At 36.2% G+C, this 25,049-nt stretch overlaps 2 protein-coding genes across 2 annotated transcripts; both read right to left on the bottom strand.

The window, feature by feature from the left end:
* Positions 1-633: 633 nt before the first annotated feature.
* On the bottom strand, positions 634-11,757 carry LOC113737371 (stress-related protein-like). The gene is made up of 4 exons (XM_072083725.1): positions 11,713-11,757; positions 7,378-7,608; positions 1,598-1,630; positions 634-1,282 (listed from the first exon to the last, which is right to left on the bottom strand). Exons 1-4 carry the CDS (start codon positions 11,755-11,757, stop codon positions 857-859), a joined length of 735 nt encoding a protein of 244 aa, XP_071939826.1. The 3' UTR covers positions 634-856.
* Positions 11,758-23,763: 12,006 nt separating this feature from the next.
* Positions 23,764-24,800, bottom strand: LOC113737370 (metacaspase-9-like). The gene is made up of 3 exons (XM_027264614.2): positions 24,626-24,800; positions 24,471-24,530; positions 23,764-24,362 (listed from the first exon to the last, which is right to left on the bottom strand). The coding sequence occupies exons 1-3, from the start codon at positions 24,798-24,800 to the stop codon at positions 23,764-23,766; spliced, it is 834 nt and encodes a 277-aa protein (XP_027120415.2).
* Between the last annotated feature and the right edge of the window lie 249 nt (positions 24,801-25,049).

The following is a 25,049-nucleotide window of genomic DNA, read 5'->3' as shown; positions in this document are numbered from 1 at the left end:
ACCAACAACCAAAATGGCTGTTAGCCACCATCATAGTCTTTAAGAGTTGGTGGGTTGGGAGATCAAGAGTTCAAACATTGCCTTCCACCACTTGTCATCTTATGTGGCTTACCATTTTAAGTGGTTTAAATCCATACGAGTGCACCCACCCGTATCGTCCGATAATAGTTGTCGGTTCTTCAATAACGGTCCGATGATAGTTTAGTTCCCGTCGATTCTCCAATAAATTAAATCCACATGTGTGCACACACCCGTCATATCGTTCGATGATAGTTTAGTTTCCATCGGTTTTTCAATAGGTCCAGTTGAACCCTCGTATAGGGTAGTCAAGTCACTGAGTGACAAAAAAAAAAAAAAAAAAAAGCTTCTGGTACTTGCTTCTACTGGGAAGTGAACTGATAAACAAACTAAAGAAATACTGTAGAAGATTCTATGTTCCTTGGACAATTTAATAGTAATACGCGAAGTCGATGAGAACCCAAGGCAAATATTAGCATGTCTCGATGTTGTAACTAGCCAAACATTGACAGTAATATGATACTCTAATATCTTTCCAAAGCACAAGAAAACATGAACACTAATTACCAGTACATGATAAGATGAAGATTTTGGCTTATACCCGCAAGAACAAGATTATGCAAACGAAATTAAACAAACGATTACATTAACGGATACTCCCATACATTTAGCATAAAATTATGCAAAAGATATTTCCTCAAAGACTGTGGGAGACAACCCTTCCCTTCCACAATGAAAGACAGACACCACAATACGAGAGTTATAGTAGTAAAAAATAAATGAGCAAGTAATCGTTAACCACCAACAGGCAACGGGCAACAGGCAACAACAAATCGATTTAGGTTGACGTTGACACGGTAAGGGTTTCGGCATCACTTGAAACGGTGGGCACACTCTGAAACACTTTGCCAATTCTCTCAATCGGCACCACGGGCAGGTTCTGCCACACCGTGTAGCCGTAACCCCTCTGCGCCGCCCTGTAAGCCGCGGTTTCATTGTATTTCTTGCACCAATAAGCAGCCGTGGGGACAATCATTTGAGCCACTTGAGGGAACAGGGGGAGCTGGTTCAGCAAGCGCCAAGCCGACACCGCATACTGCTCAGCTAGGGGCTCGTACTTGAGATAGAATTCCTTGGCTGTAGGCTCGTACGTGTTACAAAGCGTTTGGGCGATGCTTTTAGCGCCGTCCACCAAGCCGGCCCGCTGCAACTCGGAGGCCACCCCTCTAGCCACCTCAGGGGCCTTCTGAGCCGCCGAGAGCAGCTGATGTGAGAATTGCTTCAGCACCGGGGCAGTGGCGGAGCTAGGAATTGCAATTAGGGGGGGCGAGTCTCTATTATTTGGACCAAGTCCAAATAACTTTCAAATATTATTGTTTGGGTCCTTGAGAGGGGGTAAAGTGAAAATTTTTATCAATATTTTTTGGGGGGGCAAAACAATATAATAAAAATTTTTTTACTTAGAAATTTTTTTTATAACAATTGGAGGGGGGGGAAGTGAAATTTTTTATCAATATTTGGGGGGCAAAACAATGTAATAAAATTTTTTTTACTTAGAAATTTTTTTTTTTAACAGTACATGACGGTCTAACTCGTTAATCCATTCGTCGACCTGCAAATCTGTCATGAAACAGAAGAATTAAGCTGAAAACGTGGAATTAGCAAAGGAAGCAAAAAGAAGGCGTGAGTTCATAATCACGCCTTCTCTGGGAGAATGCTCAAGAAACGTGAGCTCAAGTGGGCAAGTGGATCTGCAATGGTTCTGCAACCAATTCTGTTAGCAGGATCACGAGGACAAGCTGGACCAAGTGGCTGAAGAATTAGTTAGTAGTTGGCTATAAAATGGCCAGGAACAGAGAGGAGAAGGATAGAAATTTGTTAGCTCAATTTTGGGAATTGTTCCCTTAAGCATTCTTCTTCTTGTTCTTCCTTCATTCTTGTCATTTTTCTTTCCTTTTACCGCCAATTCTGTATCATCTCAATTCAATCAATATTAATACTACTTCGATTGATTGCTGATCTATTCCTGATTGTTTTCTGCTGATAAGCATAAGTTTGTGCAAATAGATAATCCATTTCATTATTAGCAATTCTATTGCCTAGTTACTGTTCGATACCATCACAGTGGTATCAGAGCAGAGCTACGAGCCAACGGGATGTCAAAAACTCAGGAGGAAGCGCTAAGGAGAGAGCTCACTGAGTTGGGGAGTGTGGTAAGAACATTTGCTAATAAGCATGATGGGGTAGAACAGACTGTGAGGGCAATAGAGCACAGGCAGGAGAGCACAGAAAGAGCCATCAAAAACTTAGACCAAAAATATGAAGGTATGATGAACATGATGGCCCAAATTATGTCCAAATTGAATGATAAGGGGAAGGAGGTAGGGGACAGCCACTCAGGAAATGGTCAGATCATAGAGGGAGTTAAGGAGAAATGTGCAGGGAAGGGAGGATCCAGACTGCCTAGGATGGAATTCCCTGTGTTTGATGGGACCAATCCTAGGGAATGGGTGAGGAGAGCTAATAAATATTTCCAGATATATGAAGTAGAGGAAGAAATGAAAACTGATATAGCTCAACTCTACCTCAAGGATAGAGCAGACATCTGGTTCCATGGGATGTACTCTGAAAGAGGAGCAGTCCCATGGAGAGAGCTGTCCTTAGCAATCTGTGAGAGATTTGGAGAGGGAGATCCACAGGAGGCCATCGAGGAGTTCAACAAATTGGTACAAACAGGCAGCATAGCAGACTACCTGGAAAAATTTGAGATGCTGAAATCACTGGTAATGATCTCACTCCCTGGACAACCTGATGCTTATTATAAATCCTGTTTCCTTAGTGGCCTTAAGGAGGAAGTTGTCAACATGGTCAGAATGACCAAACCACTAACATTGGCGGATGCCATTGAGACTGCTAAGCTACAGGAAAAGAACCTTGAAGCCATCAGGAAAGCACAGAGTAGGGGCATACAGAAAACTCCCTTGCCACCATTGTCACACACCACTAATTTCTCCAACAAAATGAAATGGCCTAACAACCAGAGACCAGACCCCTATACCAACAAAAGTACCAAACCAGGAGGACCATCAACCAATTACTACAAGGGAATTACCCCCTCTGAGTTTAGCTATAGAAGGGAGAAAGGGTTGTGTTTCAAGTGTGCTGAACCTTATACCTTAGGACACACCTGCAAACAGGCTCATATTCACTACATAATGGTGGATGAGTCTACTGAACCTGTCAGCCCAATAGAGGGGCAAGGGGAGGGTGCTGAGGAGTGTGCTGACTGTCCAGAAGGTGGTAACCTCAAAGAAAACATTGAGGTCTCCATTCATGCTTTAGCAGGGGGGAATGAACACAAAACCATCAAAATGAGGGGAAAACTTGCAGGAAGGGAGCTACTGATACTTATTGACAGTGGCAGTACCCACTGCTTCATGGATGAAAGTTTGGCACAGGATCTGAAGATGCAGACTGCAGGTACAACCTTGACTGTTAAAGTGGCTAATGGAGAGAGGCTGGAATCCAGGCAACTCCTACAGGAGGTAGGTTGGGAGATGCAGGGACACAACTTCCATCACAAATTCAACACACTCAAACTAGGCAGTTGTGACTTGATTCTTGGAGTGGACTGGTTGGCCAAGCACAGCCCCATCGAATTTGACTTCCAACAACTAACTATGAAGTTTTTGAAAGAAAAAAAACCAGTAATACTAAAAGGGGAGGCAGAGAAGCTGAAGTTGAAAGCCATTAAGGGAAGCAGGCTTGCCAAATGGAAAAGGAAACAGAACTATGGAATCACTGCTCAAATCTACCTGGTAGAAGAAGGAGGAGGAGACCAGGGACAGATTCCAACAGAAATGAGAGAGCTACTGGTGCAGTTTGAGTCCATTTTTGATGAGCCACAGGGCATGCCACCAGTCAGAAGCCATGATCATGCCATTCCACTAAAGGAAGGAGCAGCACCTTTCAAGAACAGGCCATACAGATGTCCTTATGTGCAGAAGGCTGAGATAGAGAAGCTGGTCAAAGAAATGTTACAGATGGGAATTATTCAAACTAGCAACAGCTCTTTTGCATCCCCAGTCCTATTGGTGAAAAAGAAGGATGGTAGCTGGAGATTTTGTGTTGATTACAGGCAGCTCAATGAGCTGACAATTAAAGATAAATTTCCTATGCCATTGATAGATGAACTGCTTGATGAATTGCAGGGCTCTAAATTTTTCACCAAAGTAGACTTGAGATCTGGATACCATCAGATCAGGGTGACGGTGGAGGATCGACACAAAACTGCATTCAGAACTCACCAGGGGCTGTATGAGTTCAAGGTCATGCCCTTTGGGCTGACCAATGCCCCAGCCACCTTCCAGAGCCTCATGAATCACATCTTCAGGGATCAGCTCAGGAAGTATGTCCTGGTATTCTTCGATGACATCCTAATCTACAGCCCAAGTTGGAATAGTCACATGAAGCATGTTGCCACAGCATTGAACATCCTGAAAGAGCATCAGCTTTATGCTAAAAGGAGCAAATGTTCCTTTGCTCAGACAGAAGTGGAATATTTGGGCCACATTATCTCTGACCAAGGGGTAATGGCTGACCCCAAGAAGGTAGAAGGGATGCTGGGGTGGCCAAGGCCAACTACAGTTAAGCAACTAAAAGGATTTCTGGGGTTGACAGGTTATTATAGAAAATTTGTGATGGGCTATGGCTCCATAGCTAAGCCACTCACTATGCTGCTACAAAAAGATGGATTTCGGTGGAATGAAGAAGCAGAGGAGGCTTTCCAAAGGCTGAAGTTGGCAATGAGCAACACCCCTGTGCTGGCATTGCCTGACTTCACCAAACCATTCATAATTGAAACTGATGCATGCTATGGAGGTGTGGGAGCTGTGCTGATGCAGGACAGGAGACCTTTGGCATACCTAAGCCAGAGCTTGGGTCCAAGAAACTTAGGACTCTCCATCTATGAAAAAGAATTACTAGCCTTGGTAATGGCAGTGACTAAATGGAGGCATTATTTGGAGGGACATCATTTCATAATAAAAACTGATCATCAGAGCCTCAAGTACCTGCTGGAGCAAAGGATAACTACAACACTCCAACAAAAATGGCTGACCAAGCTTCTGGGACTGAGTTATGAGATTCATTACAAAAAGGGAAGAGAAAATGTGGTGGCAGATGCACTGTCCAGGAGAGCCAACTCTGAGGCAGGGGATTGCAATGCTCTGGTTTGTGTCATCCCAGAATGGATTAAGGAGGTAATTGGAAGCTATGAAGGAGATGGAGAAACACAGGACATCATCAGACAGCTGCTGCTGACTCCTGATAGCCAATCAGACTTCACCTACCAAGATGGTATACTCAGGAACAAAGGGAAGATAGTGGTAGGTTCAGAAGGAGAAGTCAGGAAGAAGATCATTTCTGCCATACATGACTCACAGCTGGGAGGACACTCTGGAATACAGGCAAGCTACCAAAGGGCCAAACAATTGTTCCATTGGAAAGGGATGCACAAGGCTATCAAGGATGCTGTACTACAGTGTGATGTGTGCAGAAAGTGCAAGGATGAACACAACGCCTATCCAGGACTATTACAACCTCTTCCTATACCTCAGTACTCATGGAGTCATGTAACTATGGACTTCATTGAAGGACTGCCAGTATCTGAAAAGAAGGACACAATTATGGTGGTGGTGGACAGATTCACTAAGACAGCACATTTCATCAGTCTCTCCCACCCTTTTGATGCTCCCACAGTGGCTAGACTCTTCATGGACCACATCTGCAAGATCCATGGTGTACCTCTGAGCATGCTCTCCGACAGGGATAAGGTATTTACTAGCCATTTCTGGACAGAACTTTTTACCATGTTGGGGACTGAGTTACAGTTGAGTACTGCTTATCATCCTCAAACAGATGGCCAATCTGAGAGGGTAAACCAAGTGTTGGAAATGTATCTTAGATGTATGACACACTTGGAACCAAAGAGGTGGAATGCTTGGCTCTCCCTTGCTGAATGGTGGTACAACACCACCTATCACACAGCCATTAAAATGAGCCCATTCGAGGCCCTGTATGGATTGGCCCCCCCACAGCTAGCTCTGGGATCATACAACCAATCCAGAGTAGCCACAGTAGAGGAACATCTAAAGGACAGACAGATAATGGATGGAGTACTCAAAAAGAACCTACAGGAAGCTCAGAATAGGATGAAGTTTTATGCTGATCAGAACAGGAGTGAGAGGACTTTTGAGGTAGGAGATTGGGTCTACTTGAGGCTACAACCATATAGGCAGATGTCAGTGGAGCTGCGAAGCAACACCAAGCTGTCTGCCAGGTACTTTGGCCCATACCAGGTTACTCAGAAGGTAGGAAAAGTTGCTTATAAGCTGCAATTGCCAGAGGGAACCAAGGTGCACCCTGTGTTTCATGTATCTTTGCTAAAAAGGAAACTAGGAGAGAAAGCAACTCCTGTGCTTCAACTGCCTAACATGGATGGTAAAGGACATCTGAGGGTACACCAACAGCTATACTGGATCGCAGAATCACCAAGAAAGGAAATGCAGCAGCTGTACAGTGGCTCATCCACTGGTGGGGAACCACACCAGCTGAGGCTACATGGAAAGATTCAGAAAAAATTGAGAATGAATTCCCTGACTTCCAATCTTGAGGACAAGATTGTTTGAAGGGGAAGCAATTGTCATGAAACAGAAGAATTAAGCTGAAAACGTGGAATTAGCAAAGGAAGCAAAAAGAAGGCGTGAGTTCATAATCACGCCTTCTCTGGGAGAATGCTCAAGAAACGTGAGCTCAAGTGGGCAAGTGGATCTGCAATGGTTCTGCAACCAATTCTGTTAGCAGGATCACGAGGACAAGCTGGACCAAGTGGCTGAAGAATTAGTTAGTAGTTGGCTATAAAATGGCCAGGAACAGAGAGGAGAAGGATAGAAATTTGTTAGCTCAATTTTGGGAATTGTTCCCTTAAGCATTCTTCTTCTTGTTCTTCCTTCATTCTTGTCATTTTTCTTTCCTTTTACCGCCAATTCTGTATCATCTCAATTCAATCAATATTAATACTACTTCGATTGATTGCTGATCTATTCCTGATTGTTTTCTGCTGATAAGCATAAGTTTGTGCAAATAGATAATCCATTTCATTATTAGCAATTCTATTGCCTAGTTACTGTTCGATACCATCACAAAATCACGAGAGTCAACGGTGAGCTGATGATCACGTGAATGATTAGATGGCTATGGGGGGAATGAATGAAGGAATCAGGAAAAGGAAAGCCGTCGCGATTCATGTAACTACTGACTTTTGAGGAAGAAGATAACCAAACAAGAAAAAAGAAAAACCTTGTGATCTACGAGCTCGAGAAGCTCCAAGGAGATGTCGCAGAACTTGCGGCAGACAGGTCCAATGGCTGTTCTGACAGTTGCTTCCACAGTTTTAACGCCCGGTTTCAAAGGGCCGAACCTTTCTTTCGCATAGTTGTAGAGTGATGAGAAGGAAACGATCATGTAGATTGCTCCAACTTGGATGAAATCAAGATACTTGAGCTCCTTCTTCTCGCCTCCTCCCTCAACCTTAACGAATTCGATTCACAGAATTAGCATGTCAAGGACTTGGATATGATTTGCAGGGGAAAGAAGTTTAAAATAAATATATAAAAGGACATGCATAAGGCCAATAGCTTCCCTAGTTTGGGAGTTTAGAAAAAAAAAGAAAAGACTGAAGTGATAGGTTGCAATTTTATCATTTATTTTATTATTAATTTTTTTTATTATTTGATTCGATGTGAATTAATTGTTAGATTCTACTGACTTTTCGTAATTTATAATTATTTCAGGAAATAGAATGAAAATACCATAACAAGTGCCAATTTGACAGTTATCAAGTAGCAGGCATTCAGGAATATTTTTTGAAATATAAAGATGCGAACCCTTCTTGATAATTGGCAAAAGATAGCATTAAAAAGAAGGGGGGCTGAAGTCTTCTTGGACTGGGCGGCGGATGCCGCACGGTAACAGTAGGAACTAGATATTAGATAGCTTTACTTTGACTTTTCTTCTTCATATGTTAGTGGGGCTCTTGGTAGTTTGTTCCCTCGCATGTCAGGAGCTTTTGAAGAATTGAATCGTTCACTGTAGTTTCTCGTTTTTCTTTCATTCATTCGGCCGAATTGAATTCGCACGGGCAAGGACGATGGCCGCAGTTGTTGTTTCACTTTTGCGTGGGTCCTTCTTTTCAGGGATCAACTAAATCTCCTTTTTTAGTCAAGAAATAATGGAGACTTTGATTTATCTAGAAATTGTGAGATCGATTTAATTTTATCCTTTCCTTTTATTCATTAATATTCGCATATTCTTTGATTACAGTGCTTATGGTTGTCTAATTAATTGATTGTCTTGGGTTCGGATAATTAGTGAATTTGGTAATCTATTGTCAATTGGGACGTTAAATCCGTAATTGTTTAATTCCCCTAAAATAGTAACAACTGGCATGATTGGGTTTGTGTCAGTGGAATACGCGGGCTAACCTAAAATAACCCTGGTAGTGTGTTATTTGGTTAGAATAGGGCTCCTCTAATACGTAAGGCAATTGGGGAATTAAATCTTATGGGCGTACCTAGGATTATTTCTCAATTAGAGCAGTGATTAACGGGCGTACCTTAATCACCGACACAATGAGGAGGGGTTGACTGCCATCACTTATTTGGTAGTTATAACCTATTTATTGATAAATAATTGGAATTGCCTTTGTTTCGATGATCAATTAGGTGAACTATTGCTGAAGTTATTTCTTAGCTAGATCCTTAATTATCACCCATTTGATTTTAGTAATTTGTTATTTAATTTTTAGTAGTTTCTTAGATTTTATTTGAATTTCTTTGATTGTCACCTTCTGCACAAAAACACCCCCTTTGTTACTGTGAATTTGAAAAGAAACAGTTACACCCAGTCCCTGTGGATTCGACCCTGCTTACCGCTATCTACAGAAGTTACTTTTAGTTTGAGCAGGTTTTATTATTACACAGGCTGACAACCTGTCATGAAGCCTTAAGCTAGAAAAGAAAAGAATAGAATAGAAAAGATTGGAATATCTTTCCATATGTTATTTGGGAGTTTTGGGGGAGAAAGGGAATGAAGTAGTTTTTCGCAACGGATCTTCTGTCCCACACCTTGTGCTACTCTCTGTCTCACTTTTTGATTTTTTGAATTTGTTAAATTTTGTGTATTACTCAATTAATAGTTATTGAATTTTAAGGAAAAAAAAAAGAACTAAAACATGATATTTATGTAGGCGAAATAGTAATATAATAAAAAGTGGGATAGAGAATGGCACAGAACGTGAGACAGAAGATCCGTTGCGAAAATCACTTTGTTTGGAAGTGGAGAAAAGTGAAAAGAAAAATTTTGTTTTACATAGAGGCCCTTAAATCTTAAATTTAAGATCCGTTATGGTTATATTATAATCTTTCTAAAGATAAAAATAGTATATGCAATAATTCACTTAACCAACTCCACTTTCTCACATTTCCAGCCCAATTTTGGGCAGGAAGTTTTTCTAACTTGGAAGGGACCTTTTTTTTTTTTTTTTTTTTTTGTTAACACAGGGGTGTCCGGGTCAAGACCCGAAGGCGGCCCGACTAATCCCCTGCGCCTGGAGTACAGCGCCACCCCAACCGCACCCAGGCGTTAGGTGAGGTTCGATCGCACGACCTTGCGAGTGGTTTTCCAGCCGCAGACCGGGTGATCTAACCCCGGGGCAACTTGGAAGGGACCTGACGCCCTTCCTTTTGTATTCAATTCTTTCCTATCCAAAGTTTCAAACGTCAGAAAAATTCAACTTTTTTAATAATCTTTTCCTTTTTCACAAAATCTGCTCTCTATAGTGATAACTGACAAGACATCCACGCACATGGCAAGGAAAAAAAAAAGAATAGATGTATTCTTTTGCAATTTTCACGAAATCTTGACTAGCCTATACGGTGCCAATAAGCTAGAAAGAGTTTACCAGCACAGAGAAAAATATATCAAGAAAGTGGCTAGAAGATGAAGGAAGGAGGTCGAGTGGTCATGCTCACCGACGCCGTCGGCTGTTTGACTTCATCCGATTCCGCCAGAATCTCCCTTTGAAGAAATTGAGAATGATAATTAGAGAGAAGAAGAGGAACACACGAGAGACATGTTACCTACCAGTAATATGCAAAGTGCAATTGCTAAAAGTGAAACAAATACACTGAATTCGATACAATGTGCCTCATGTTGTATGTGAACGGAATCAAATGTTAGTAACCACCGCCCCTTTTATGACGGTGGTGGTTCCCAATATTGTCCGTGTGACTCCCGAGCGCTGAGCAGTAAGAAATCTATAAAAATGGAGACAGGTGAAATAAATAAACTGGATTCGATACAATGTGCCATATATTTTTTTTAATTGAGGGTAATGTGCCTCACGTTTTATGTGAACGGAATCAAATGTTAGTTATTATCCCAAGAAAAAAAAAAGAATCAAATGTGAAGCACTTAAATTTAATGGATTCAGATTTTAACATATTCAAATCGTTTGATAATAAAAATTGAACATTTGAATTAATTAAGTGGCATTGAATTCGTACGCAAAATTTGTTTTCAAAATTAAGTGATAAATTATTTATTTATCACTAATTGTGATATATATTCAAATATATTAAATTTAATATTCAACAATTCAATAAATTAATAAATTTAGACTTCAGCTTTCAAATTATAAACATTAATTTTATCAAACGCATCTAATAACCATTGGCCCCTTATATTAATGTGGTTCCCAATATTGTCCACGTGACTGCTGAGCAGTAAGAAATCTATAAAAATGGGTTAGGTTAGGCTCTACATTATTGTTCCTCGCGTGAGTGACAAAAAATTGTTGTTTCCTTTTTCGTTTTTTTTTTTTGGAATTAATTATATCGATCATTGCTATTTTTTGGAATTTTTATAAAAAATATACTGTAATAATTTAATACATGTAATATAAAAATATGACTGATAAATATATTCATAAAAAACATAACAAAAATTTTAAAGAAAAAGGGCAATACAAACAAGTTCCGCTCACCAATTTTTTTTTTCGCAAAATTACTCTCTTTTGACCAAAAAGTATTAAAAATTGAAATATAACTCACCCAATACTTACACATGAGAAATTTTATCATGGATTAACAACTTGGCAAAATTTAGAAAGCTTTAGTGGTTCCTCTTTATGTATAAATTTTAAAACTTACACAAATTGTTGCTAATAGAATCAGTACGGCAAGTTTCAAGATTTTGTTGGAAAGCATTTTCATTAATCAAAAATTAATTATTGAGTTTGGAAGTAATTGGTCTAGACCCAAAGAAAAATTTTGACTTTTGCACCATTCCAAGTTCCAACACATCACTCGGTTAGTTACTTTTGGCACGACTCTCAAAGCCACGTTCTAGTAGGTAACACCCACAATTAAGTACTCCAAATTCTTAACGGTTTGCAAAATAACACCTCTTTTCTTCCCCTTAATGCCTGGTGTACTAATTTACTACCCTCCGGGGCAAAAAGAAGAAGGTTTACAGGCTTTGGTAGACACCGCTAGTTTTCCACGCGCGGATTTGTAGAAGTTCCGTTAAGCGTTGGGTGGGCGGCAAACGGGCAAAGTATGGGCGGATGCGAACCTTGCCGGCACTCTTCACTGTGATGGCGGTTTCTTCCAATCTCATCTAAAACAGTTTTGAACTACTTTGAATGTCTATATAATCGCCTTCTTTGAATCTCTCATGTGCAGCCCCCGCTTCCCTTTTTGGGCTTTTCTATATCTCGGCGGGATGCTAAAGTTAAAAGGGGGGAAAAGGAAATGCCGTCTAATGACGCCCATTTAGAGTTGCATAGTTTATTGATAAGTAGTAGAGTTTTTACTAAAAGCACTTGTTAAGTGATTAAGTACTTTCAAATATATTATGTGAATACATTGTATTGGATAATATATAATTTAAAATTTTTTAAATATATTTATTTAGTTTATAATACAAGATAAAATGATTAAATTTAATATTTCATTTTTTAGAAAGCAAAAACTATTCTAAAAGTATCAAATTTGAGTTTTTTTGCTAAAAGTGGTTTTAATATTCAAAATTTTTGCTACTAATTTTATGAAATGATATTCACCTAATGCCTCAAAAATACTTTTAGTACCAAAAAGTGCTTTGTTACTAGAAATACTGTAACCCCAAACTGAGCTTAAGTCTGATACCAAGCTTTAGTGATGCACAATGAGGTGTCTAGGCTGGCTCTCATGTGATTGATGGTAATTTTTTGGAACCACCGATGACTAAAATTGGACTGGCATTTGAATTTCTAGAGGGTTAACTCCCATTTGGATTATAGGGAAAACTTTTGAAAATAATTCTTTACATATTTTTTTAGTTATCTTTTTTTTTTTTATATAAATCACATTGTTATAATATATTTTAAATTAAAAATTCTAAAAAATTAAATCCAAATTGGATATTTCCACTATAAATGTTTATTGCACTCCTATCTTCATTGAAAAATTAAAGATAAATGTGTAAACATATCTGAATGGGTGGGTTTGGCCACAAAATAGTTTGGAATATACATTTTGCGTATCATAGTTTACAATGCATGCGAAATTTTGCGAAATTAATGTGCGTGAATGTATGACAATGTTACGAGACACAACTAGAGGAGTTCATCGTTTTGGAGTTTTCTTGAAGGAAAAACGAAAGAGTTAAGGACAATTATATCCAAATGTATCTGTGTACCCATCTTTTGTTAATACTTAATAGTAAACAAATAAATTATTGGGTCACAATGGATTTAACGAAAATTTAGTGAATCAAAATGGAATGCTTGATAGTTCTCTTTCTTATAACGGCCTTTGCCACTATTGTATAGGGTGTGTTTGGTACTCTTATTTTTTGATAGTTTATTTTAGAACAAATTTTTTGAATTAATCTTTTATACATTGTCAATGTATACATTATTATCGTTAGATATGTGACCACCCATTTTAATTTAAATTTTACATATATGATAGTGTATACACCGATAGTGTATATAAGATTAACTCAATCTTTTCCAACTTTAGTTATAAGAACTTGTTAAAAATAAAACTTGTTAAAACACCTTGAAGATTAGTGATTTTTTCACAAACAAAATTTTCAAATATAATGTTACAATAACACACTCTTAAAAACACTCCAAAAAACACAGTATCCATACAAATGTCAAATACAACTAAAAAATAAATAATTAAAAAAAACCCACCACCTTTATCTTCTTCTAGCCATCACACACTACCACTATAGACCACTATCGTCTCTTCTCTCATTCACCAACAACATTGCCTCTTCCCCATCCCTTCTTCTCTCCTCCCTTCGCCTTCTCTTTTCTCCCTCTTTGCCTTTCTAGTCACGGCTAGAGGCTGTGATCGGAGAGGAGAGAAGAGGCAGGAAAGGGGAAAAGAATGGATGGGATGAAGAAGGATGAGGAAGGGAGGGAGAGAAGACAAAGGGAAGGGGAAGAACACAAAGTAAAAAGTACATAAAATGGGGACATGGGAGCATAAGTGGAATATCAATGGTTGGTATCAATTTCTGTTTTTTACCAAACAAACCACACGTGCGAGGGGCATAAGTGGATATATGAAAACAATGAAGGAATTATGTGAATTCTCGATCACATGGGGTGTAAGGTTTTTTTTCCCTTAAACAAATTTCCCTTTTTATTCTCTCTTCCCTCCCCATAACCTTCTATCCCTAATTGTCAAGTTCAAAATTCGAATCATGAATTTGATAATAGAGAGAAACTGTAAGAGTCTTCCCCTATTGGTTTTTTTTTTTGTTTTTCCCCTATTGGTTAAATGGGGTGTAAGTTGAATTTGACAAAATAAATAAATAAATAATATTAATGGCGTCTAAAAATTCATATAAGGAAAACACAAGTACATCTAGAAAGAAGATTATTTGGGATAATTTTTTGAAAAAATATTGCTGCATTTTTTTGATGTGGCATATGCAAGATAAAGGATCTGTTTGAGATTGCAATAACTTATTAAAAAAATACTCTACTTAACAGAGTTTTTAATAAAAGTGCTTATTAAATGTTTAAACGCTTTTAAGGGCCCGTTTGAGGTTGTGATAGTTTATTGAAAAGTACTTTTCTATTAGATCTTTTAATAAAAGTACTTATCAACTGCTTAAGTACTTTTAAATATATTGTTTGAAAATATAATTCAATAAGTACTTATTGTATTGGATAATGTGTAATTTGAAATTTTTAAAAAGTGTTTATCTCTTTATTTGGTTCATAATATAGGATAAAATGATTAAATTTAATATTTTAATATTTTAATTATAAAATCTACTCTAAAAGCACCAAATTTGGGCTTTTGTTAAAAGTGCTTTTAACACCAAAAACTCTACTCCTAATTTTATGGGATGATATTTACCAAACACTTTAAAAGTATTTTTGGCATCTAAAAGTACTTTTTTACCAAAAGCACCGCAACTCCAAATGGGGCCTAAATATATTATTTAGATACATTGTTCAATAAGTACTTATTGCATTAGATAACATGTAATTTAAAATTTTAAAAATATATTTATCTCTTTATTTAGTTCATGATATAATGATTAAATTTAATATTTGATATTGAAGGAAGCCCACTAATTTGATATTAAGCGTAAGTAATTTAAAGGAATAATTTCACATCTCTTATTCAGTGGAGGTGGAAATTATTTCGAGATAGTGGAAAATAGATTATAGAAAGCAGTCAATCTGATTTGGCGACTGAATGCCAGAAATAATGCTAATCGTTAATGGGTGACTTTGTCATCCTCAAGCGGCTGGAAACATAAGCAATGCAAATATGCTTGATATTTTGTTGGGTATTTGACGGATGTTTGATACAAGTGCAAGTTAAATCCAAAATATACCCGTTTGACTGCAAGTATACAGGTCAAATAGTAGTTTAGAGCATATATCAAATCGATCCCACAAGGAGTGAATATTGCAAGTACTAGGTCCTTACTTACTCTATTATTTAGACTTATTATCAATTAACACAAAAGAAATCACAATTACTTACTAGTTAACTAATTTAACTAGATAACTTGCAAGAAAACAACGGAAAAAATTCACTAAATACTTGAGTTTAGAGATGTAGAATCCATTTATGGCATAAAAGTTACAAATGAATAGATCTATCTCTTGTTACTACTTTTGCTTAACTAAGGATTCAATTCACTCTTTTAACCAAAACTCACTCGTATGATGTAATGACCTATACTAGACTTGTTTTCCCTATTCTTATGGTGAATAACTAAATCTACCATTTTGTTCTTCGTGAAATGCAAAAAAAAAAAAAAAATCCACTCAAGTGCATCCCTATTCTCATGAGTTTACTCCTTAAGCTCCATTTGTGTTGTTCCATCATTATACGAATTTTTATTTAATAACAACAACTAAAAACTTACTATTGGTGATCAAGTAACAACAAGTGATAAGCATGCATAAATGGATAAGTTAATATAAGAGGTAACAAGTATAAATCATATTCAACTCATATTAAGTAGCAATAAGGTTCATTTACTCCCTAGATCTAGAAATTTAACTACTCATGTGATATAAAACAAAAAAGAACATAATTTCATTGCATGAACACATATTGAATCACAAGTAAAGAGATAGAGAAAGAAAACTTAGCCAAGGTGATAAACAAGCTCTCAAAATCTTCTATTTCTTCAACAAATGAGTTGTGCAGTAAAATTTTCAAGTATTTCTTACAAGTTTCTAGCTAGAGAGAATGAGAAAAGCTCTAACTAAGTTCTTGAGCTAAAAACTGATAATAACTCTCTCCTCTCTACTCTCTTAGTGTTAAAAGAGTAAAAAAGTGGTAAATGAAATGACATAAAGGTTCCTTTTCTCTTCCCTAAAGGTTCTTGAGCATGTGCAGCCGAAATTCTGTACTAGAATTGAGCTGAAAAGTAGTGTAAAAATATGGCAAGTTGTAGAACAATTTGCAAAGAAATAGAGGATAATACATGACCTCAGGATACATGACCCGAGCTCGCGTATTGGAGGTCACATATTCAATTCAAGTACGTATTTTTTGTTTTTTTTTCCTGCTCCAATTCATCACTAAGCTCTCCAACAAGATGTCCATGTTGTTGCTCATGCATCTTACCAATAATACTTACATTTGATGCCCTATTTCCTTTCTGAATTGTCATTGAATCATGCATTAATGGAGTTCAAGTGACATCATATTGATCCAACGTTTATATTACGTCTCAAATCTTGCAAATATAACCAAAATTGCACATTAATATACTCTAACGAAACTCACAAATTTTATAGACTTAGAGAGCAAATTACACCTTAAAAATCCTAATTTGTGCCAAAAATAAACATATAATGCCACTTAATAAACATATATAATAAACACTTATCAGGATTAATAATAAATATATGGCAATAAATATTTGAGAGCCTGCAGAAGGAATTCCTATAAATCTGAAGTATACAAATGAGAGACCCTTTGTAAGAATTAAAAAAAAGGTGGTTAGAAAGATAAAAACAAGAATTATTTGATGCCATTGTAAAAACTAAATTTTTGGCATGATTAAACCAAACTTCCTAATAGTTAATGTCTCCTATTTCTAAATTAGAAGTTCAAGTGTAGTCAGATTTTAGTAGTTTATTTGGTTAAGGTATAGAGAAATTATTTAGTAGTTTCTTAATTACACAAGTCTTTTGCGCTGTTTTAGCATTGTATTCAGTGGAGAATAGTGAGAAAAATTTGTAGAGAGTTGTAGTTGCTATAAAGGCGATTCTGCTTGGAATTTATACAAGTATCAATATGAGAATCGAATGTACTTATTGGTTGTGTGATTAATAATAAACTTCTGCTATCTCACATATTTTTGTATGTGTCAAATATACTTCCGCTATGTGATTTTTAGGTGCTAACAAGTGATATCAATGCTCTAGACTTTGATCCTGGGCGTTCGTCAAATTAGAGTCACAAGAAGATGCTGACAGGATTTTGATGAATTATTTGATAAGTTAGAGTACTCGAACACAGGATAAAATTGGGACACTGGATTGGTCTTGGAGTACTCAATTGGTGTTGATAATTAGAAAAAACAATTGTCATTACGAAGATTGGAAAAAAGAAATCCTACCATATTATTCTTGGTGTTGGATAGTGATCAAAGAAAAAAGTCCCGTCGTCACTTGTTGATATTTTGGTGATATCGAAGAGATGAAAAAATCCTGTCAGATTGTTTGTGGTGGCGATTTGTAAGAACAAGAAATGTGATACCAGTTGTCATTCAAGAAGACTATTAAATTGAACGTGAAATGATTCATAAGAATTAATCTATCCACTTACGTGGATTGCAATGCTTAATAAACATTTTAGAAGATGGTGCAATAATTTGAATGAATATTTTTTTGTTGATGATAATGTGGAATTGTATTCATGCAAAGGTTTGGTATAAGGAGGCATTGTTGGCATGATTAAACAAAACTTCCTAATTATTAATGTTTCCTATTTCTAAACTAGCTAGAAGTTCAAGTCTACTCACATTTTATTAGTTTATTTGGTTAAGTATACAGAAATTATTTGGTAGTTTCATGTCTTAGTAATTTCCTGATTATACAAGTCTTATGCACCATGTAGAGGGTGTTTTAGTATTTGCATTCAGTTGAGAAGAGTGATAAAAATTTATAAAGAGTTGTGATTATTGTAAAGGCAATTCTATCTAGATTTTATACCTGTCTCAATATAAAAGTTGGATGAAATTATTATCTGTGTGATTGATAATAAGCTCCTCTTCTCTCGTATATTTTTATGTGTCAAATATACTTCCGACTATGTGATTTTTAGATGCTACCATAAATGAGTAGATCATGTATGTGAATTGTCAAGATACATCTCTCTATATGCAAAGTGTGAGCAGGCTTTGGTGTTGAAAGTTTCTGTCATTTACATGTATGTGAATTGTCAAGCATACATAGAAAATAATAGAGAAGATTTTAATCTAGTGGCTAAAGTTGTATCTTAAAAACTAAGAGATCTTGCTATCAAATTTCTCTTCTCCTTTACTGCATCTTGAATCCCAACCCTCCCTTAATAAAGAAATTCAGAAATAAAAAATTATGCACGGAAAATATTATTATGTGTTGAGATGCCTTGAATCAGGTTTTCGACCTTCGCTGGGCTGTTCGGGATCTCACTGGAAGTTTCATCCTTTATTTTGTCCAAGATTTGTTCTCGGTTTCTTTCCAGATTCAACAGATAGATTAAAGTCGATTTGCTTACCGTGGAAGAAAAATAATAAGAGCCCAACTTTGGTCACCGGTATATCATACTAATAAGAGAGAAAGAAGCAGCAAAGAAATTGAGCAGTGGTTGTTGTGGGTTGCATAGTCATTAGGGCATCCATGTATGATGCATGGAATTCCGCTCGTTGGACTTGAGCAAAGAGTCGTGGCCACGGAATTGAAATCAGTCCTTTGGTTGAAACGTTCTGTTGCGTGAAGCATGGACAAACACAATGACGACTCCGAGACCCCCAAATTCAAATGTTCAAAGCCTAAGACCGCCACTGCCCGGTATAGAGGATACACATTGAGTAAATATTTTATTCTCATTTTTATGCACTAATGCTACGTTGTACTCCCGAACTAGTACCATTTCTTAACTTTGCATCTTATATTTTAATTTTAGACACTTTCTACTCTAAACTTTTAATTTTGAATACATTGCATCCTAAACTCTTATGTTTGTCCAACTTAAATCCAATCAATAGCAATGTTAGCAAAATTAACGAAATAGAGATAATACAATTAAATAACAATGAATCAAAGTGGTCAAAAGGATTGCAGTTATACCAGAATCGTATTTAATCACTAATATTGTTAGTAAAATTAACGAGATAAAGAATAGTGCAAATTAATGATGATGTATCATTTTGTTCTAGCCGTGATCCATTTGTTTCTTTTGAGTACTTTCAGCATATTGTCAATAACTTGTATGATCCTCTATCCTATTAATTTTGTTAATGTTATGATTGACTGGATTTAAATAGGACAAACTTGAGAATTTAGGATAAAAAGTGTATAAAATTGAAATTTAGAGTGCAAAGTAAAAAAGTAATACAAGTCTTCAAATGCGGCCCCACTGTTATTGCTATGGAGGCAGGAGGAAATTAGGCAAAGGAGATGTAAAGTAAACGCATGCCCATGCCCCGGGAAGCAAGTTTATAGGAATCACCCTCACCCAAGGTCAATTCATGCTATAACCTTTTACTTGGTAAAATGAAGGAAAAAAAGACCTCATAGTCTACATTTGAACAAAAGGAACTGAAGGCACATGCGGGACAATTAAGTTGTTTCTCGGATTTGGAAATGGACGGCAGGAGCAAACTTTTTCTGCAACATAAATTAATTCTCTATTTGGATTGCTATTTTTAAAGTTTTTATAGAAAAATATACTGTAATGATTTGATGTATGTGAGATATAAAGATGATTGAAAAATGTGTTCACAAAAAGCATAATTTTTTTTGTTTGAAAGAAAGTGCAATCCAACAAAGGTAGATTTTCAATAATAGGTAACCTTAACTCTTTTAATTTTTTTTTTAACAACCTTTATGCTTGAATCGTGATACGTAATCACTCTTTTCATTGATATAGACACGAAAATTCCTATTTATGATGAAAATAGAAGACAAAACTATATATGAACTATGTATGTCCAGCAACTCCGTCCTATTTTGATTGTTAATACCAATGTTTTCTTTTTAATTTTTTAGGTAATCTGAATTTCTACTTTTCTCGGCATCGAACAAAGGTTTATTCGTGAAAAGTAATGTTAAGCAATTAGTTAATATTTACTTTAGTAAACAACTACAACTTATAGTCTCACATATTTCCTCTTCATCTTGTGTTTGTTTTTCAGTTCCTACAGAAGGTCGTGACTATTTCACTGATATCTTCATAAGTTTTATTTTCCTTTAGTGTGAATTATCAAGAGTGAAATAGGGATCATGAAAGTTAGATGCTATATGTTTTAAAATTAGCAGCAATTTTTCCTTGTGTTATCTAGTTATGTTTCACCAAAAAATACAATTACTAATTGATCCAGTCTCCATTCTCCATATTAGGCGACCATTAGGGGTTGTGGTGCTTTTAATAAAAAAAAAAACACTTTTGGTGCTAAAAGTAATTTTGAAGCGTTTGGTTAAATATCATCTTATAAAATTAGGAATAAAAATTTTGATATTAAAAGTATTTTTAGCAAAAGTTCAAATTTTATACTCTTAAAATTGCTTTTATATTTTAAAAAATAAAAATATTAAATTTAATCATTTTTATCTTATTGTATAAACTAAATAAAGATAAAATTATATTTAAAAATTTTACATTACATATTATCCAATACAATAAGTACTTATAAGTACTTATTCGACTATATATCCAAATAATATAATAATAAGTTCTTAACCCCTTAATAAGTATTTTTATTAAAAGTTCTATTAGGTGAAATATTTTTAATAAATTACTGCAATCTCAAACCGGTTTTAGATAATGTTATCAATTGGGGAAACCATAAACCACTCACAGTTAAGCCTCAGAATTTTCCATTTGGACCCATTCAATTTCAGAATTCTAGGCTAATCGGTACATTCAAAAGTCAAAGCTTTTGATCAAAATCAAACTAACGAAAAACATACACAAAAAATTCCAAGTCATACAACGTTGTTCATGACCGCTTGATGAAAAAAAGAGTATATAAGTAGTCGGTGTCTTGCACCTAAACCTCACCAGTTTTATCGATCTGCTATAATTTGTTTGTCTTAATTATTTTCGTTTACGTCCAGCCCAAAAAAGATCAAGATGAGGATTCTAAACTGCATGTTTTGCATGGCCTTAATAATTCTTGCAATCAGCATCAAACCATATGCAGCCACTAGAATCTCTGATGTGGAAGAACCAGAAGAAGATTGCATTATGGTTATAAGAAAGCTGCATCTTTTTCTACAATCTCTGCGGTCTCGGAAAGTAGTTGGCCCTCCAGCGCCAAGTGGGTGCAGCTACATCCCCGGCGGTGGTGGTACACCGTGCAACCCCAGCACCATTAGCGAGAAGAACTTTGCAGGTCGTGCTGCAGTGGCTGCACTGCCACCGCCTCCTCCTACCAATGCGTACCCGCAGAATATGGTTCAATTTGGCGTGGCAATTAATCGTAAGTTGTTATGAAGAAGCAAATGTCTTGGACAAAAGTGACCAATCTGCAGGAATTATGAGAAGAAATTAAATAAGCTGCTGAAATTTGTGCTATATGTGAATTCAAAAGCACGCTTACTGATGACATTAGTCAAGAAAAAAAAATATATAAAGTCCGTGCTGATTCGTGTGTATTGCTAAAGATATATGACCTTGTAGAATAAAGTTTCTTTATCAAATGCTTTCTTTGTAAGTTTGTGAGCTACACGTATCTTTTAATAGATTAACTGTGGTTTCTCACGTACCTCTTAATGACTCGAACGCGTAATTTATTGATTATAAGTAAAGTATCTTACTAATCAAGCTATATTTTGTTTTTTTTTCTTAGGTGATATGTCTAATTGAAGAGAATTGTTGGATCATTTGGATATTTAAGTTTTGCTATTTTGCATCCAACTACTCTTTAATCAATTTCTTTTTGTAATTTTTTACTCTCTTCTAAAAGGTTTTATCTTTTAACAAAAGGTTGAATTATTTCTCTATTATGGTTTCCCTCTCCTTAACAACTTTTATCCTTTTAGTAAATATAATTTTTTTATTCATATGGACTGACTTTATTCGGTGCAAAAAAAAAAAAAAAAATAGTCCCATGCATTATTAGCATGTGTTAGAGTACCAATTATATTTGTGTTTGTATTACTTTGCTGCATTTGTGAATTTTGTCTGTGGACACCAAACCCTTTAAGAATTACAACAATCTATATCGATTTATATTTTATTTTTTAAAAAAATACCACAAGTATTGGTAGCTTTGAATGTTAGCAAAATTTTGTCTTCGTTATTCTTATGCCAAAAATAGCCAATATCAGAAACTTATATTCATTGCATTACAATTGTGGCAAAGGTTACCAAAACTAAACATCCACACCAAGGGTGATGTCCAATGCAAGAGGAACAAATTGAGGGAGGAAATGGAAAAAATTAAGGCAGGAAAAGAAAAGGCCTTGGCCATGTTCAAGGCTGTGGAGGCCTACCTCCTTGCAAATTCTGATGCCTACAACTAAATTATGCTACACTCAATTGCTATCCAATGGTTAACTCGTTATCACAGTATGAGTTGAGGGTGCTTTTTTATTAAATTTTCCGTGCTTTTTTTTATGGTTTGTTTTGATACATGAATGTACCATTACATTGTAAAATATTTTGTTTCGTTAAAATACACTATTTTATTCTTACTTGTCAATTCTCATCATGAAGAAAAAAACCTCTTTTGACTTGGATTAATTCAGAATCACAAGCTTTAATTGTGTCAAAAAAAAACCAGTAAGCATCCATCGGTTCTTGTTGAATTCTAATTTCAAGTAAACGATGAAATAACATGATTACGAATGCCATGAAATGTCAAATAGATCAGGTACTCGCGAAGGATCTTCTTGGCTGTCCATACTAGAATTGATGAAGAAAATCAACATTATTTTTTTAGGGAAGTTTCACAAACCTCTCCTGCGATTTTTGACAATTTCACCGAACTCCCTCAAGATTTTAAAAATTACACTTACCTCCCTTATCCACGTAAAATGACAATACTAACTTCAACATTTAAATAAAACTCTCTTGTTCGGCATGCATATACAAAGAATGAGATTTATAATTATTTTTTTTCCTTTTCTCTTCTTATTCCTTCATTTTATATTTTTGCTAAAGAAACCATAGAAAACTGTAAATGTCGACTCTAAATTTGAATTAGTGATTTTTTTTTTTAACAAGGTTGAACGCCATCCAATTTTGATTTTTCAGTCCTTTTCTTAATCAAAAGGAACTCTAACTCAAAAAAAAATGGTCAAAATTTCTATCAAATTATGGGAATTCTAGTAATCTAAAAATTCACAAACTCTAAAGGCAATATGACGATACTTTCTTCTCCAATTTAGGAAGAATGTGTATTCCCTATAAAGCATCATTAAAAGCATTCTATCATAATGTAAAACTATTTTCATTGCTTATCAAACAATAACTATTGTATTGAAAATTGACATTCTTTCCTCACATTTGGGCTACCAATTACATTGAAAAATAATTAAACTTTATCAGTTAACTGTAATATGGGGTATTCATTTAAATTATTGAGCATGTCTAAGGTTTGATTACCAAAAATGTCAAATCAAGGGAGGTGGATGTAATTTTTGAAACCTCCTCAGTGGAATTATCAAAATCTCAGCAAATTATCCCCTTATTAGCATATTGTTAGTAACTTAAACGCTTATTGTTTGAGTAATAAGGATTTTTCCATAAATCGGTGTAACTAAGCATGAAAAGAAAAGGAGCGGAGCATAATTACTTCCAAAACAACAAAAATTTCTTGCCGGATTATAAAACAAAACAAGGAAGAAGTGGAACTGTGATAATAGTTTGGCTCTAATATTCTCCACGAGCAACTTATCACTGATGCCACCAGGTTAGTACAACACAGCTACATTAACAAGCGTGAAAAAACATTTGGAATATGCCGGAGGAAAGGTGCACTGGCATGCTGGTCAGAGCAATAGAGACATGGACGCTGCGATGTTAATTGAGCTCTAATAATCTCCACGAGCGACTTATAAGTAATGGGACCAGGTTGATACCTCAACGAGTAATAAAGTGCATCAGTAAACACACCATGAGGACGAATATCTTTCTGATCATCGATCGAGGCTTCATTGGACTGGCAGGCACTGATAAGAATGCCACCATCAACCATGAATGAATTCAACAGTTGAGGATTAAGTGGCCCTTGGAACATGATGCTGGCATTAGTTCCATAAATGTTTGTCAAGAGTGTGCGGATGTCTGAGCTGTTTATGTGACTCAAAGGTCTCAAATGCTGCACAATTGATGTCATGGGGATCATTTTGACTTTGCCCCAGACCTCGTTGCAGGGCCTTGTGGGATAGCAAACATCTGGACGAAAGCCAGGTCCAACTTGTTCCTTTGACTGATCTATTAGCCCCCCACTGTTGCAGGAGTCCGCTATCATAACGAAATCAGCACCTTGTGGCATGTTATTTACCATATATCGAAAGTCGTCACCTGTTGACAGAAGTAATGTAGAATGTGAACAAGACACGGGCGTAAATTATATGAAACTGAGAAATCTGGGCTTTGGCATGGCTGTATTATATATATGTTTGAACTTACTGTATTTGAGATTGAAATCAGAGGGGACAATTGTTTGCAGTAGGGGCCTTCCCAGATATCCTGAAAAGTTCCGTGGCCGCTAAAATAGAACAGTACAACATCACCGGCCATTGCCCGCTGAATCATCCGACAAAGGTGATACTTTATAACAGCACCTGTGGGCTTCAAAGGGGAGTTAGGCATATCAGTGAGAACTATCACATCATTGCGATGAAAACCAAACCTATTTATCAGCAGATCTTGCATTGCGTCCACATCATTATAGCAGCCTTTTAGCGCATCCTCAGTATTCAGGTAGCAACAACCAACTAAGAAAGCTAATTTGCCCATTAAATGATCACTGAAAAGTTTTTGAGTATAAATTTAACTATCAAAGAGATACAAACTTGAAATGATTCAAGGTGAATGATGCTGGACGGAGGCTTATTACTTGTCGGTATTTATGGATGCCTACACTATCAAATTTCAACAAAGTGCCACGGGATTCCAATTCCCATGTCTATTGTTGCTTTTCAACTTTATGGCCACTTGTTGTACCATCTCTGTAACTACTGTTTGTAGCACGATGTAAGGTGTGGT

This window comes from Coffea arabica, chromosome 3e (assembly GCF_036785885.1).
Source record: "Coffea arabica cultivar ET-39 chromosome 3e, Coffea Arabica ET-39 HiFi, whole genome shotgun sequence".
In the NCBI taxonomy this organism is placed as follows: domain Eukaryota; kingdom Viridiplantae; phylum Streptophyta; class Magnoliopsida; order Gentianales; family Rubiaceae; genus Coffea; species Coffea arabica.
Note: the sequence above shows the minus strand (reverse complement) of the source record. Positions and strands in the feature narration are given on the sequence as shown.